Here is a 15,567-nt window from a genome sequence, read left to right as displayed (position 1 = left end):
TCTCAATTAAGTGCATTAAAGCGGGAGTAAACCCAGTTTCAAAAAACACTTACATTCCCGGCATGCCGGAAATGCTAACTTTCACATTGGTTGTGCTCTCAACCGAACTTTCAAACCATCCAATGGCTGGTTTCATAACTGATCACATGTGCAGCATTATGGCAGTTGAAGAATCATTAGAGGCCAAGATGGCCGCTTCCTTGACCGAAAACGATAGAAGGGTTTACTTCCACTTTACGTGTCATTTCTGTCTGCCGCCCCCTTCCTCTGCTATCTGTATGAGTCAATTCTGACAAGTTTTCCTGACACCAAGAGATAAAAAGGTGACAGATGAGGGTGCTCCAGCCTCAGCTCTGTTCTTGTGTGCTGTGGGAAGGGGGTGGGTATCCCTTCCCTCCAATCAGCTCTCTGAGCTCTCCCCCCACTGAGCTCTGCAATTTGTAACTTCAGCTGTCCGCCACCTCTTTTTTTCTGACAACTCACAAAAAAAAAAAAGCTTTACAAATTCTGGACTTGGAACGGATGTAGAGAAGAGAAGGCTGTAGATAAACAGGTACAACTTATGTAGGGGGATTTGTGTCATCTCTGTGTATCACCTGAGACTGGTCACTTCCCTGGGTATATTGAAGGGTTTACACCCGCTTTAACCGCTTGCCGACCAGCCGCCGCCATTATACTGCAGCAGGTCGACACGATCCCGCGAACCGCCATAGATATACATCGGCTCGCGGGATCGGGATAGCAGGCATGCGCAAGTGCCCGCTGCACAGTGGGGGTGCCAATGCTTGTGGCCAACGGTCATGATGACCACCGGCCACGGGCGATCACGAGCACCAAAGACAGAACACGGAAGTGTGTGTGTGTAAACACACAAATCCCTGTTATGCTCTGAGAGGAATGACAGATCGTGTGTTCCTATTAGCTAGGAACCACGATCCGTCACTTCCTCTAGTCAGTCCCCCTACAGTTAGAATCACCTCCCAGAGAACACATTGAACCCCTTGATCACCCCCCCCCCTCGTGTTAACCCCTTCCTTGTCAGTGACATTTTTACAGTAATCAGTGCATTTTTATAGCACTGATCGTGGCATAAATGCCAATGGTCCCAAAAATGTGTCAAAAGTGTCCGATGTGTCCGCCATAATGTCGCAGTCCTGATAGAAATCGCAGATCACCGCCATTACGAGTAAAAAAAAATAATAATAGTAATAATGCCATAAATCTATCCCCTATTTTGTAGACGCCATAACTTTTGCGCAAACCAATCAATAATCGCTTATTGTGATTTTTTTTTACCAAAAATATGTAGAAGAATACGTATCAGCCTAAACTGAGAATAAAATTGCTTTTTTTAAAAAAAAAGGGATATTTATTATAACAAAAAGTACCATCCCCCATCATCACCCCCGTCAAATCATTCTCTGCAGCTATTACCTTTTGTACTACCCCCTCCCTTTAGAATGTAAACTCTACGAGCCGGGACCTCCTGTACCTTTTGTATTGTACTGTAATTGTGTTGTCCCCCCTATACATTGTAAAGCGCTGCGTAAACTGTTGGCAGGGCCTTCTTTAAGGCAGGGCAAAAGGGGAAGTTGCCCTGGGCCCTGTCATTGTTGTGGGGCCTAAAGCAGCTGCCTCATACTTGCCAACTATCCCAGTTTAAATTCCCTTGTCCCTTCAAGTTTTAGTCCTGTGCTGTGTCCCGATATCTCAATGTGAAGTGCTGCTACTAATGCTGCTCAGCTCTGCCCTACTGTTGTGTACAGATGACTCACCTGCAGACTCTGTGTTTACATGTAAATAATTGGCATTCATATGTAAATAGCCACTGCATTACTAAGTAAATAGCTGCAGCTGGCAGCATGGATATGTAAATAAAGGTGGCATTCATATGTATATCATGCCCCCCTGCAATGAGGAGATGATATGCTGTAACCTCTAGCAACCAATCAGTGAGCAGTATTACTGTACAGTAATCTCTAGCAACCAATTAACAAGCAGAAATCATTTGCTGTAACCTCTAGCAACTAATCAGTGATCCATAATGTGTGCTGTAACCTCTAGCAACCAGTCATCAAGCAGTAATGATATGCTGTAACCACTGGCAACCAATCACAATTGCTGACTGATCTGATACAGTAAACTGAATTTAAGTCTAGCCACCATATATTGCATGTCTCAGAGCAGGTGGAGAGTGAAATTGCATGGGGGGGGGGGGGCCAAGAAAATTTTTGCCCAGGGTCCAATCAATATTAAAGACGGCCCTGACTGTTGGCACTATATAAATCGTTTATAATAATATAATAATAATAACAAAAAGTACAAGATTTTTTATTTTATTTTTTTCAAAATTGTCGCTCTTTTTTTGTTTATTGTGCAAAAAATAAGAACCGCAGAGGCGATCAAATACCAGCAAAAGAAAGCTCTATTTTGTGGGGAAAAAAATGACATCAATTTTGTTTGAGTGCAGCGTCGCACGACCGCGCAATTGTCAGCTAAAGCGACGCAGTGCCGAATTGCAAAAAATGGCCTGGTCATTTAGCAGCCAAATCCTTCGGGGCTGAAGTGGTTAAGCGAAATGCAGTCAGAATTTTTCACTGAATGTTTTTATTTTTAATTTTTTATGAATAAACCCCAAAGTGTAGTTGTGGAGAAACAAAACTTTTTTTAAGGTCTCCTTTTTTTTGGCTGCTTACCGAGTATTCTGGGAAGATGGAGAGAGGGACGCGGCTCCAGCTTCTGATCCTGCCATGGCCTCCCTCTCCGGGGCTGCTTCTCCCCAGAGCCCGGCGCTCACAGTCTGCGCCACCATCTGGAACATCGACTTATCCAGGCTGAGCCAGCCCGAGGGCAACCTGCGGCAGGGGAGGAACCAAACTGCGTCAGTCCGGGCTCATAAAATATTCAGCGCCCCTTCAAGGGCAGAGAGCAACGTACTGCTTACCTCGGGGGATCTTCTGATACAAAAGAGCGTGAGGCAATATACAGAATAGAAAATACAACAATAGGCCATGGAATGGATAACGTGAAATTTTCCACACATTTTGTCATGTTACAACCAAAAATGTAAATGCATTTTATTGGGATTTTATGTGATAGAGCAGGGATATGCAGTTAGTGGACCTCCAGCTGTTGCAGAACTACAAGTCCCATGAGACATAGCAAGACTCTGACAGCCACAAGCATGACACCCAGAGGCAGAGGCATGATGGGACCCCCCATGTTGAGGGCACGCGGCCTGGTACAGCTCGGGGGGGGGGGGGGGGGGGCGCTCGCTCATCCCCACCCCCTTTCCTGACCGGCCGGGTAGCGTGCTGGGATAAGGGTCTAATATGGACCTGGGGGGACCTCCACGCCGTTTTTTCGGATTAGGGCTTCCCTTTTAAGTCCATACCAGGTGACGGGGCCAGAAGGCGGCGACATTGACTTCCTTCGCTAGTCCCGGCTACCTGGAGCCGCCTTCAAAATGAACGGACTTTCCTCCGTGTGTGGGCAAGTCCGTTCATTTCAACCGTACGGCGGATAGTCTGGCGGACCAGGTCCACCGGACCTAGTCCGCCACAAAAGTCCCGTGTGTGGGCAGGTCCGCTCGTTCGGACAGTCCGGCGGATAGTCCGGCGGTTTGTCCGCCAGACTAAGTCCGCCGGATCGTCTGATCGTGTGTACGCAGCATTAGAGAACCTTAGTGAACAAACAGCATCATGAAGGCCAAGGAACACACCAGACAGGTCAGGAATAAAGTTGTGGAGAAGCGGGGTTAGGTTATAAAAGATTTGTCCCAAGCTTTGGACATCTCACGGAGCTCTGTTCAATCCATCATCTGAAAATGGAAAGAGTATGGCACAACTGCAAACCTACCAAGACATGGCCGTCCACCTAAACTGACCGGCCGGGCAAGGAGAACATTCATCAGAGAAGCAGCCAAGAGGTCCATGGGAACTCTGGAGGAGCTGCAGAGATCCACAGCTCAGGTGGGAGAATCTGTCCACAGAACAACTATTAGTCGTGCTCTCCACAAATCTGCCCTTTATGGAAGAGTGATACGTAAAAAAACATTGTTGAAAGAAATCCATTAGAAGTCCTGTTTGCAGTTTGTGAGAAGCCATGTGGGGGACACAGCAAACATGGAGTAGAGGGTGCTCTGGTCAGATGAGACCAAAATTGAACTTTTTGGCCTAAAAGCAAAACGCTATGTGTGGCGGAAAACTAACACGGCACATCACTCTGAACACACCATCCCCACTGTGAAACATGGTGGTGGTAGCATCATGTTGTGGGGATGCTTTTCCTCAGCAGGGAGAGGGAAGCTGGTCAGTTGATGGGAAGATGGATGGAGCCAAATACAGGGAAATTTTATGCCACGTACACACGACCGGACTTTCCGGCAGACTAGGTCCGAAGTTCTACCCGACAGGCTTTCAGCGCAGTTCCGATGGACTTTCCGAACGAACGGACTTGGCCACACACGACCGGACTAAGTCCATTTGAAAGTCCATTCGCTCTGAACGTGATGACTTAAGATGGGACTAAACAAGGAAGTTCAACAGCCAGTAGCCTATAGCTTCCCTTGCGTCGTATTTGGTCCGTCGGACCAGCACACAGACGATACGGTTTTCCCGATTTTAGTCCGTCGAAATTGAGTCTCAATAAAAAAAAAAATCCCAATAAAATACATCTATGCTTTTGGTTGTAACATGAAAAAATGTGGAAAATGTCAAGGAGTATGAATACTTTTTCAAGGCACTGTATTTACATATGGTGTGGTGTAGTGTGTTGCATTTTGCATTGGCTATATAATTCTTATATTTAGCAGAGTGCCTGAGTGGGTGAATTTTTCCTATATTTTTGTAAGAGATTATTTCCTATGATTTTCAACTCCATCTAGTGGCCAAAATGCTGTATTGTTTTCTGAAACTCCTCAATGGGAAAATATACCGCGTTTTGTCCACTAGATGGACCTGACAACCCTAGAGAAGAATCTATTAAAGCGGGAGTCCATCGGGACTCCTTTTTTTTTTAAAAAGCCAGCAGCTACAAATACTGCAGCTGCTGACTTTTAAAATAGTGACACTTACCTGTCCAGTGCGCCCGCGATGTCGGCACCCGAAGCCGATCTCTAGGTCGCCTGTCGGGTCCTGCCGCCGCCATCTTGGGTATGGGAATCAGGAAATGGAGCCTTTCGGCTTCATTTTCCGGTTCCCTACTGCGCATGCGCGAATCGCGCTGCGCAATAAGGAGGCTCCCCCGCTGCCTCTGGGATCTGTGTGTTTCCCAGCAGGCAGCGGGGCACTTGCGCAAAGGGGTGGGCACTTGCGGAAAGGGGCGTAATCTACGCCCCTTTCCGCAGACAGCTATCCCGGAAGTGGGTGCAGATACCTGGATTATCCAGGTAACTGCACCCCCCTCCCCCCTGAAAGGTGCCAATTGTGGCGCCGGAAGGGGGGAGGATTCCGATGAGCGGAGGTCCATTTTAGGGTGGACCTCCGCTTTAAAGTGGTTGTAAACCCTTACAACCAACTTTGACCTACAGGTAAGCCTAGATTAAGGCTTACCTGTAGGTCCAAGAAATATCTCCTAAACCTACATGGTTTAGGAGATATTTGCCGAAAGACAGGCACCGATGTCTACGGCGCATGCGCCGTAGACAGCGACGCGCAGGCGCACTGAGCGCGCCGCAGTCAACGGCGATATTCCGGCGAGTGGCGGCTCCCGTGCGCATGTGCAGGAGTGACGTCATCGTGGCTTCACCGAATGACAGCGGCGGAGCAGCGAGACCCACCGAGAAGAAGGATGCGCCGGACTACAGGGGACATCGGTGACTTCGCTGGCTCCTGTGTCAGGTAAGTGACACATAATGGACTACTATGTGATGCACAGTAGTCCATTATGCTTTACCTTTACCTTTAAAGTGGTTGTAAACCCTTACAAACCACTTTGACCTACAGGTAAGCCTAGATTAAGGTGATATCTCCTAAACCTACACGGTTTAGGAGATATTTACAAAAAAGGCTCCGCTGCAGATCACGGCGATATGCTGCTCGTGTCGGCTCCCGTGCGCATGCGCGGGAGTGACATCATCGCGGCTCCGGCGAATCACAGCACTGGAGCAGCGAGACGCGGAAGTCACTCCGGGATACATGGCAGCGGCGAAGATAAAGGAGGAGGACCGCTTCGGGGGCTTAGTTCTCAGGTAAGTTATTCATAATGAGCTAGTATGCTATGCATACTAGCTCATTATGCCTTTGCCTTGCAGGTTGCTTTAAAAAAAAATAAAAATAAAATAGCCTTTACTTCTTCTTTAAAGAAGATACAGGGAAACTTCACCCAGCCAGCATGAAGATATGTGACATTCCTGCAACGTTTGTTTTATAAATGGTAGCCTAGGTTTACATTGGAGCAATTTGTCATGCGATTTAAGAGACCAAATCGCATGACAACTCGCAGCCTATTGGAGGCAATGGCACTGTTCCAATTGGTGCAACAACGATTTTGCAGTTCCGCCTCAAATTGCAAAAGTAGTTCCTGCACTAGTTTTGCTGATTTCAGGTGCGACTTCAATAGACATTTGTGCATGAATCACGCTGACCTTGCTACTTTGAAATCGCACTACTTCAAGTAAAGCAGCACGATTTCAAAGTAGCATCGATGTGAACCAGGGCTAAATCTCAGTTATGATACTGCCTGAGAGTAGACTTGTTTTATCCACAGGAACCGGTTACATTACAGCACATTTTTTCAGTGCATAATAAAGAACCTTACTGTTGCAAACAGCTCTTTTCTTATGTGTTCTAATGCCGCGTACACACGATCGGAATTCTCGTCGGAAAAAGCTCTGATGGTTTTCCCGATGGAATTCCAACGGAATTCGGCTCAAGCTGTCTTGCCTTCACGCGGTCACATCAAATTCCAATCGTTTATAACGCGGTGACGTACAACACGTACGACGTGACTAGAAAAAGGAAGTTCAATAGTCAGTAGCCAATAGCTTCTGTCTTGTAGTTGAATCTGAGCATGCGTGATTTTTGGCGTGTCAGAATTGCACACACACAATCGGAATTACCGATAGAAAGTTTTTCTGTCGGGAAAATTGAGAACATGCTATCGATTTGGACAGCTAAATTCCGATGGAGCGTACACACGGTCACATTTTCTGATGAAAAGCTCTCATCGGTCTTTTTCTGGATGGAATTCCGACCGTGTGTACGCGGCATGACAGTTGATGCACAATAGCAGATAACCATAACTTTTTGATTTCACCTGTTTGTCTGCTTGGCTTCCCCCAAGGGTTTCCTGGCTTCACCCGGGGGTTTCTTGGCTTCCTCCAGTGGTTTCCTGGATCCAAACAAGTGTCCCCATTTCCTGATTGGACTGCCCTGAATGTTCTCTTTTGCTGCCTCTTGTCTGTTGGGCTGAGAGTCCTTTTGGGAGCTCCGGCTTTCCTTCTCTTGCCCATGTTTAAGTTCATTGAGCACCGACTCTGGAGGGCTCCCCATCCAGGACTTTTTCTCTTCCTTATGACTGTCCTCCACTGTGTCTTTCTTTGATGGCTTCTCCTCTGCCATTCCTTCCACACTAGGACAGGCCTCGGCTCCTTCAACAACTCCCTCTCTGGGTGGTGGTACTTTTTTAGGAGTTCCGCCACTTCCTGGTCTTCGCCTATCTTGGCGTGTGAACCTGGTAGTGTCGGAGGAGTTCTCGATGTAGACTTGGGAGCTTTGCATCAGTTGGTACCACCATCCAGCTTGTTTGTCTCTTTTAAGCTCTATGGCGTTCTCTTTCTTTTGCTCTTCACTAACCTCTACAGAGGCAGCTCCTTCTCCTGTGGGCCTCTCGGTATTAAAGGACTCCAAGGACGTCTTCTCAAGGCTTTTCCTCTCCTGGTTCGCCTGCTCTTCCTCATCGCGGCTTCTCATCAGCTGAAGGGTGGAGTGAACGGACTGGAGTAGGTCCTGCTTTACGCGGAGCATCTCTTTCTTCTGCTGCTGCTCTCTGCTCATCTGGACAAGGTGGTGCTCAAACAAGAGGTCCAGGTCAAAAGGTAAAAGAGAAAGAGGCTGCAGGAGAAGCAGGAGCTCTTCAAACAGCGGCTGGCAAACACCATAAGACACGGATAAGAAGCCAACCGGGTCATAGTGAGCCCAGATAATGTCTGAGAAGAAAAAGACAATCATTAACTTTAAATATGACAATCCCGGATCTGACAGTGTAGGGGAGGGAAGGATGGAGAGAGGGAAGAAGGAAAAAAAGCAGGAAAGGTAACGAATGAACAAAGGAAGTAAAGGAAGAGAGAAAGGAATTTGGAAAGGAGGGAGGATAGATGGAAGGGATAAATGAAGGAAGGACAGAAGAAGGGAGGGGTAAGGAATGAACAAATGAAATAAAGGTAACGAGAGCTGTATGAGGAAAGGAAAGGAGGAAGGAAGGAAGGAAGGAAGGAAGGAAGGAAGGAAGGAAGGAAGGACAGATGAAGGGAGAGGTGAGAAAGTACTGAAGAAGGGAGAGGTAAGGAATGAACAAATGAAATAAAGGTAACGAGAGCTGTATGAGGAAAGGAAGAAAGGAAAGGAGGAAGGAAGGAAGGGAGGAAAAAAGGAATGGAGGATAGATAGCGGGAGGGAGGAAGGAAAGTAAGGGAGGGAAAAAAACAAGAAAGGATAGATGAAAGGGAGGAAGGAAGGAAGGAGAGGGAGGGGGGAAGGAAGTAACAAAGGAAGGAAAGGGAGGGAGGAAAATAAATGAATAAAGGATAAATGGGAGAAGGGAAGGAAGGAAGGGAGGGAGGGAAGGAGAAAAGATTGAAGGAAGGAGGGGTAAGGAATGAACAAAGGAAGTAAATGGAGAGAGAAAGGAATTTGGAAAGGAGGGAGGATAGATGGAAGGGATAAATGAAGGAAGGACAGATGAAGGGAGAGGTGAGAAAGTACTGAAGAAGGGAGAGGTAAGGAATGAACAAATGAAATAAAGGTAACGAGAGCTGTATGAGAAAAGGAAGAAAGGAAAGGAGGAAGGAAGGGAGGAAAAAGGAAGGAAGGATAGATAGCGGGAGGGAGGAAGGAAAGTGAGGGAGGGAAAAAAATAAGAAAGGATAGATGAAAGGGAGGAAGAAAGGAAGGAAGGAAGGAAGTAACGAAGGAAGGAAAGGGAGGGAGGAAAAAAAATGAATAAATGGTAAATGGGAGAAGAGAAGGAAGGAAGTGAGGGAGGGAGAAAGGATTGAAGGAACGAACAAAGGAAGTAAAGATAGAGAAAAATTAGGAAAGGAAGAAAGAAATAGAGGATAGTGAGGGAAAAAGGAAAGAAAAGAGGGAGGAAGTAAGGAAGGAAGGAAAGGGAGGAAGGAAACAAATGAAGAAAGGATAAATGGGAGGAGGGAAGGAAGGAAGGGAGGGAGAAAGGATTGAAGGAACGAGAGGTAAGGAATGAACAAAGGAAGTAAAGATAGAGAAAAATTAGGACAGGAAGGAAGAAATAGAGGATAGTGAGGGAAGAATGAAAGAAAAGAGGGAGGGAAAAGGGAAAGAAGGAATGAACAAAGAAAGTGAAGTTGGGGAGAGAGGAATGGAGAAAGGAAAGAGGAGAGGAAGGGAAGGAAGATGAAAAGTGGGAATGGAAAGGAAGGAAGGAAAGATGAATAGCAGGAAGGAGAGGTAAGGAATGAGGCATGAGTAAAAGGAAAAGAGGAAGGGAGGGAACAAGGAAAGATGGATGGGGGGAAAATTGATGGGATGAAAAGGAAGGGAGGGAGGAAGGAAGGATGGAACAGAGGGAAGGAATGAAGGAAGGGAGAAAATTTGGAAGGAAGGAAAGAAAGATGGAAGGAAGGAAGGAAGGAAAGAAAGACGGAAGGAAGGAAGGAGAGGTAAGAAAGGAACAGGAGGAATGAGTAAATGGAAACGGGGAAGGGAGGGAACAAGGAACGAAGGAAGGGAGGAAGAGAGGGAAGGGAGAAAATTAGAAAGAAAGGATGGAAGGAAGGAGGGAAAGAAGGAAGGCTCAGGAATGAACAAAGAAAGTAAATGTGAGGAGAGAAGAATGAAGAAAGGAAAGAGAAGAGGAAGGGAAGGAAGATGAAAAGTGGGGATAGAAAGGAATGAAGGAAGGAAAGATGAATAGAATGAAGGAGAGGTAAGGAATGAACAGGAGGAATGAGTAAATGGAAGCAAGGAAGTGAGGGAACAAGGAAAGAAGGAATAGAGGGAAGGAAGGAATGTAGGAAGGGAGAAATTTAGGAAGGAAGGATAGACAGACGGAGGGAAGGAAGGAAAAAGAAAAAAAAAAGGAGAAAGGAAAGAAAAGAAGATGAAAAGTGGGGATGGAAAGGAAGCAATACATATAGCAATACATTAGATGTGATGACTGCATTCATTTAAAGGGGTTGTAAAGGTTCATTTTTTATTTTCTACATACGTTCCTTTAAGCTAGTCCATTGTTGGTTCACTGACCTTTTCCTTCGATTTCCCTTCTAAATGTTTTTTTTCTTTGTCTGAATATCTCACTTCCTGTTTCTCCTCAGTAAACTTCACACCATCATCCGAGTGGTGGTTAGTCAGCCAGAACAGCTTACTGAACAGCTTACTGAGGAGGAACAGGAAGTGAGAAATTCAGACAAAGAAAACAAAGAAAAAAAACATTTAGAAGGGAAATTGAAGGAAAAGATAAGTGAACCAACAATGCACTAGCATAAAGGAACCTATTTAGAAAATAAAAAACGAACCTTTACAACCCCTTTAAGGCTTTCTTTCTTCTATTTGCATGAAATGAGCTGGTCAGTAAGTCTGTCGTGTTTTTTTTTTTTTTAAACAAGCTCCCCTGCAGATGTATCAGTTTACAGAAATGAGACAAACCATTTACCACTGACAGGGGTGCCTACAACGATCAGATTTTATTTATTTGTGTAAAACCTTTATCCTAAAAAGGAAAAAACAGTTTGCTGTAACTGATTATAAAGTATTCACTAGTGTTTGACTTCAATTTGTTAGTGTATTTAAATCTGCTAGTACATTGACTAATTCCCTCCCCCCAGACTGACAATGCTGCTGTCCAAAGGTGTCCCCTGTGCTTCTTCATCCAAAGTAGGGACACTAATACAGGAGGTGTGCTACTGGCCAGATTACAAAGTGAAAACCTAGGGGGGAAAAAAACCTGAAAAGAAAACAAATGCAGCCACCACATCTAATGTTTGGTAAACTGCAATGTATGACTTTTTTTTAACAATTTTGGGTTAATACTTCTTTAAGCAGACATGTCTAATAAATGTAGTAGTGCCTGTCTGTATTCAGCTAGTGCTTATTGATAGGTGGCGCTGTTGCATTTGGTTTCCATAATTCCAGCCTGATTTCTTACTCCTGCAGGGAGTCTCTGGCAGAAGTGGAGAGAGGCACTAGGTCAGTGCTGCTTTCCTTGCACTGACTAGGGAGGGCCCACACATGTGTTAAGGTCAGTTCTGGGTGAAGGTCTGGAGCTAGCCTGCCTGGAATAGAAGAAGCCATATACAAGCTGGAGTGCCAGGAGAAAGAAACTCTGCAGGTGAAGCTGTCTAGGATAGATGTGAGCAGCTGCAGAAAGCAGACTGGGGGCTGCGCTGTGGATATCTGATGCCCTCAGCTCTCTCTCTCTCCTCGATCAATGGCTGCCAAATAAAAACTAGTTATTTGTCAAAGTGACTGGCGCCCAATATCCTACACCCCCCACCTATTGCCATGGACTCGGCCTTGGGGTGAAATGCTAGCCCACCCGCGTCTCTGCGGCTGCTTAACTTACCTTGGGGGGGGGGGGTTCAGGGGGTGATACAGAAGGAAGGAAGGGGGGGAAGGGAGAAAAGGAAAGAAAGGAGAAAGGTAAGGAACAAAACATGAGGGGGAAGAAAAAAAAGGAAAGGAAGAAAGGAAGAGGAGAAAGAAACAATAGAAGGGAAAGTGGGGGGGGGTGGGATAAAAGAAAGAGGGAAGAAGATGAAGAAGAAGGGGAAGGGAAGAAGAGAGGGAGGAAAGAAGGCAGGAAGGGACAGAGGAGGAAAGAAGGCAGGAAAGGAGAGAGGAGGGAAGGAAAGAAGGAAGGAAGAGTGGGAGAGAGAGAAAGGGAAGGAAAGGAGGCAAGAATGTAAACTAAGAAGGAAGAGAGGGAAAGAGAGATGAAAAGGAAGGAACAGAAGAAGGAAATAATAGAGGAGGGAGGGGAAGGAAAGGAGGAAAGCAAAGAAGGGAGTGGAGGAAGAACAAAAAAAAGGGAGGAAGAGAGGGGAGAAAATAAAGAAGAAAGGGAAGGGAAGATGAGAGGGAGGAAAGAAGGCAGGAGGGGAGAGAGGAGGGAATGAAAGAAAGAAGGAAGAGTGGGAGAGAGAGAAAAAGAAGGAAATGAGGCAAGAAGGGAAAGAAAGAAGGAAGAGTGAGAAAGAGACATGAAAAGGAAGGAACGAAAGAAGGAAACAATAGAGGAGGGAGGGGAAGGAAAAGAGGAAAGCAAAGAAGAAAGTGGAGGAAGAAAAAAAAAAGAAAGGAGGAGAGGGAAGAAAATACAGAAGAAAGGCAAGAAAATAGAGAGGAAAGAAGGAAGCTAGAGAGGGAAGACAATAAAGAAGAAAGGGAAGAAAGAAAAGGAGGAATGGAGAGAGGAGGGAAGGAAAAAAAAGAAGGAAGAGTGGGAGAGAGAGAAAAGGAAGGAAAGGAGGCACAAAGAGAAACAAAGAAGAAAGAGAGAGAAAGACATGAAAAGGAAGGAGTGAAAGAAGGAAACAATAGTGGAGGGAGGGGAAGGAAAAGAGGAAAGCAATGAAGGAAGTGGAGGAAGAAAAAAAAAGAAAGGAAGAGAAGGTGGACAATAAGGAAGAAAGGGAAGGGAAGAAAAGAGGGGGGGGGAAAAGGCAGGAAAGGAGAGAGGAGAGAAGGAAAGAAGGAAGTAAGAGTGGGGGAGAGAGATAGAAAGAAAGAAGTAACAGTGGGAAGGAATGAAAGAAGGAAGGGAGGCAAGAAGGGAAATAAAGAAGGAAGGGAGACAGGTGAAAGGGAAGGAAGAGAAGAAGGAAACAATAGAGGAGGGGGGGAGCAAAGAAGGAAGTGGAGGAAGAAAAAGAGGGAAGGAAGGGGGGGGGGGGGGGGAATGAAGAAGAAAGGGAAGGGAAGATGAGAGGGAGGAAAGGAGGCAGGAGGGGAGAGAGGAGGCAATAAAAAGAAGCAAGGAAGAGCGGGAGGGAAAGAAAGAAGGAAAGACATACAAGGGAGGGATGGAAGGAAAGAAGAAACAGTGGGAAAGGATGAAAGTAGGAAGGGAGGCAGTAATGCCGTGTACACACACGACAAGACTTTTGGACGGACGGACTTTCTGCGGAGGTCCGTCTGACTTTCTGAACGAAACAGACTTGGCCACACACAACCGGACTAAGTCCATTCGAAAGTACGTTAGTTTTGAATGTGATGACGTAAACGGGACTAAACAAGGAAGTTCAATAGCCAGTAGCCAATAACTGCCCTTGTGTCGTATTTGGTCTGTCGGACTAGCACACAGACGATACGGTTTTCCCGATTTACAGTCTGTCTGACTCGAGTCCGTCGGATAGATTTTAAACATGTTTTATTTCTAGGTCCGTCTGACTTTTGGGGGAAAAAAAGTCCGCTGGAGCCCACACACGATGGAATTGTCCGACGGATTCCGGTCCACTGGACCAAGTCTGCCGGAATGTTCGATCGTGTGTACGCGGCATGAGGGAAACAAATAGGGAAGAGAGAGGGAAAGGGAGGAGGAAGGGAAGGATGGAAGGGAGGGAAGGAAAGAAGGAAGAGAAGGGTGGAAGGGAGGAGGATTATTTTCTGAACGGGGAATTCTTCACTTCCATAACTTGTTTAAATGAAATTACATTTAGAAAAGGAAAAATTAGGGAAATGATGTTTAAAGCCAAAGTCTAGGTAGGATTTTCTATAGCATAGTTACCCTTGGTCCAGTTTGGGTCAACGTAGGAATGCACACCTCATGTCTAACCAATCCCTTTGTAAGCAGCTAATAATTGTAGTGATAGCAGCAATCTTCGGTGTCCCGTGCCAAGCTGGAGAGGCAGTTTGGCGACATCATCAGCTTGTATTCATTGAATTAAATACATTGCTTTCTCTAAATGGCGGCACTGCTAAGCGGGCACGGGACCCGGAAGGCTGCTGCTATCATAGCAGTGACTACTGCAGTGATGTGCAGCTGAAAGAGGGGCTTGTCAGGTATGAGATATACAATACTTAGGCCTCTTGCACACAGATGCCTAAAAACACCACATTTTTTGGCATTCAGGCATTTCTTTTGAATGATCTAAATGCAGCCCATTTTTTTAATGGTTCTGTACATACAGGAGTGTAAACCTGGGCTGAGTATAGATCAGTAAAAAAGAAAAAAAACAATAGACATGTGCACTGACAAAAAATTAGTTCATTTTCGTTTTCGTTTCATTAGTTTTTTGTTTTTTTTCGGGAATTCGGAAAATCAAAAATTCGGAAAAATCGATAATTCTGAAATTTCGGGAATTTTCACGTTTCCAATTTCGTAATTTCCGAATTTTCGGATCTCCGAATTTCTGAATTTTGGGATTTCCTAATTTCCGAATTTTCAATTTTCCGAATTTTCAATTTTCCGAATTTCTGATTTTCTGAATTTCCAATTTTCGCATTTCCGAATTTCTGAATTTTCGAATTTCAGATTTACGAATTTACAAATTTACGAATTTAAGAATTTCAGATTTTCGGAATTCAAAGATTTGAAAGTCCAAAAATGTGAAAATCTCAAAAAAAGAAAGAAAATCAGTTTAATTAATAACTAACTATTAAATTAACGAGTACGAATATATCCGAAATTACAAATTATCTGAAATAACGAATGCCACATCTAAACAAATGGAACGGAACAAAGTAATAATAAATAATTAATAATAAATAATTAATAATAATAAAAAGGTTTTATTATTATTATTATTAGAGCGTTACATTCTATTTGGTTAGATGCGGCATTCGTTATTTCAGATAATTTAATTCGTAACTTTTGGATAAATTCGTATTCGTTACGTTGACTAACAGACAAATTTGAAAGGGAATTCCAATACCTATAATTTGATAGTTATTACTTAGAATTAAACAGATTTTCTTTATTTTTTACAGATTTTCGAATTTCCAAATTTCCGAAAATTCGGAATTACGAAAATCCGAAATTTGGAAATTCAGAATTTCGGATTTCCGAATTTTCGGATTTCAGAATTTCGGATTTTCGGAAATTCGGAAATTCGAAAATCGGTAAAAAAGAATGAAAATCTGTTTAATTCTAAATAATAACTATCAAATTCTAGGAATTCCCTTTCAAATTTGTCTGTTAGTGAACGTAACAAATACGAATTTATCCGAAGTTACAAATTTAATTATCTGAAATAACAAATGCCGCATCTAACCAAATGGAACGTAACGATCTAATAATAATAATAAAACCTTTTTATTATTATTAATTATTTATTATTAATTAGTTCCGTTCCACTTGTTTAGATGTGGTATTCGTTATTTCAGATAATTTGTAAGTTCGGATAAATTTGTACTCGTTCATTTAATAGTT

General features: G+C 44.4%; 1 protein-coding gene across 5 annotated transcripts in view; it reads right to left on the bottom strand.

Moving 5' to 3' along the window:
• RUSC2 (RUN and SH3 domain containing 2) overlaps positions 1-15,567 on the bottom strand; it is a 117,037-nt gene that overhangs the window by 9,114 nt on the left and 92,356 nt on the right. For all 5 annotated transcript variants that reach the window (XM_077463172.1, XM_077463174.1, XM_077463175.1 and 2 more), the window contains 2 exons: positions 7,258-8,149; positions 2,697-2,855 (listed from right to left, as the gene is read on the bottom strand). In XM_077463172.1, coding sequence (XP_077319298.1) covers positions 2,697-2,855; positions 7,258-8,149 — 1,051 coding nt within the window. The remainder of the gene's footprint in view (positions 1-2,696; positions 2,856-7,257; positions 8,150-15,567) is intronic.

The sequence above is a fragment of the Lithobates pipiens genome, unplaced genomic scaffold (assembly GCF_037356315.1).
Source record: "Lithobates pipiens isolate NorthernLeopardFrog02 unplaced genomic scaffold, aLitPip1_a1.2 Scaffold_3, whole genome shotgun sequence".
NCBI classification, from domain to species: domain Eukaryota; kingdom Metazoa; phylum Chordata; class Amphibia; order Anura; family Ranidae; genus Lithobates; species Lithobates pipiens.
Note: the sequence above shows the minus strand (reverse complement) of the source record. Positions and strands in the feature narration are given on the sequence as shown.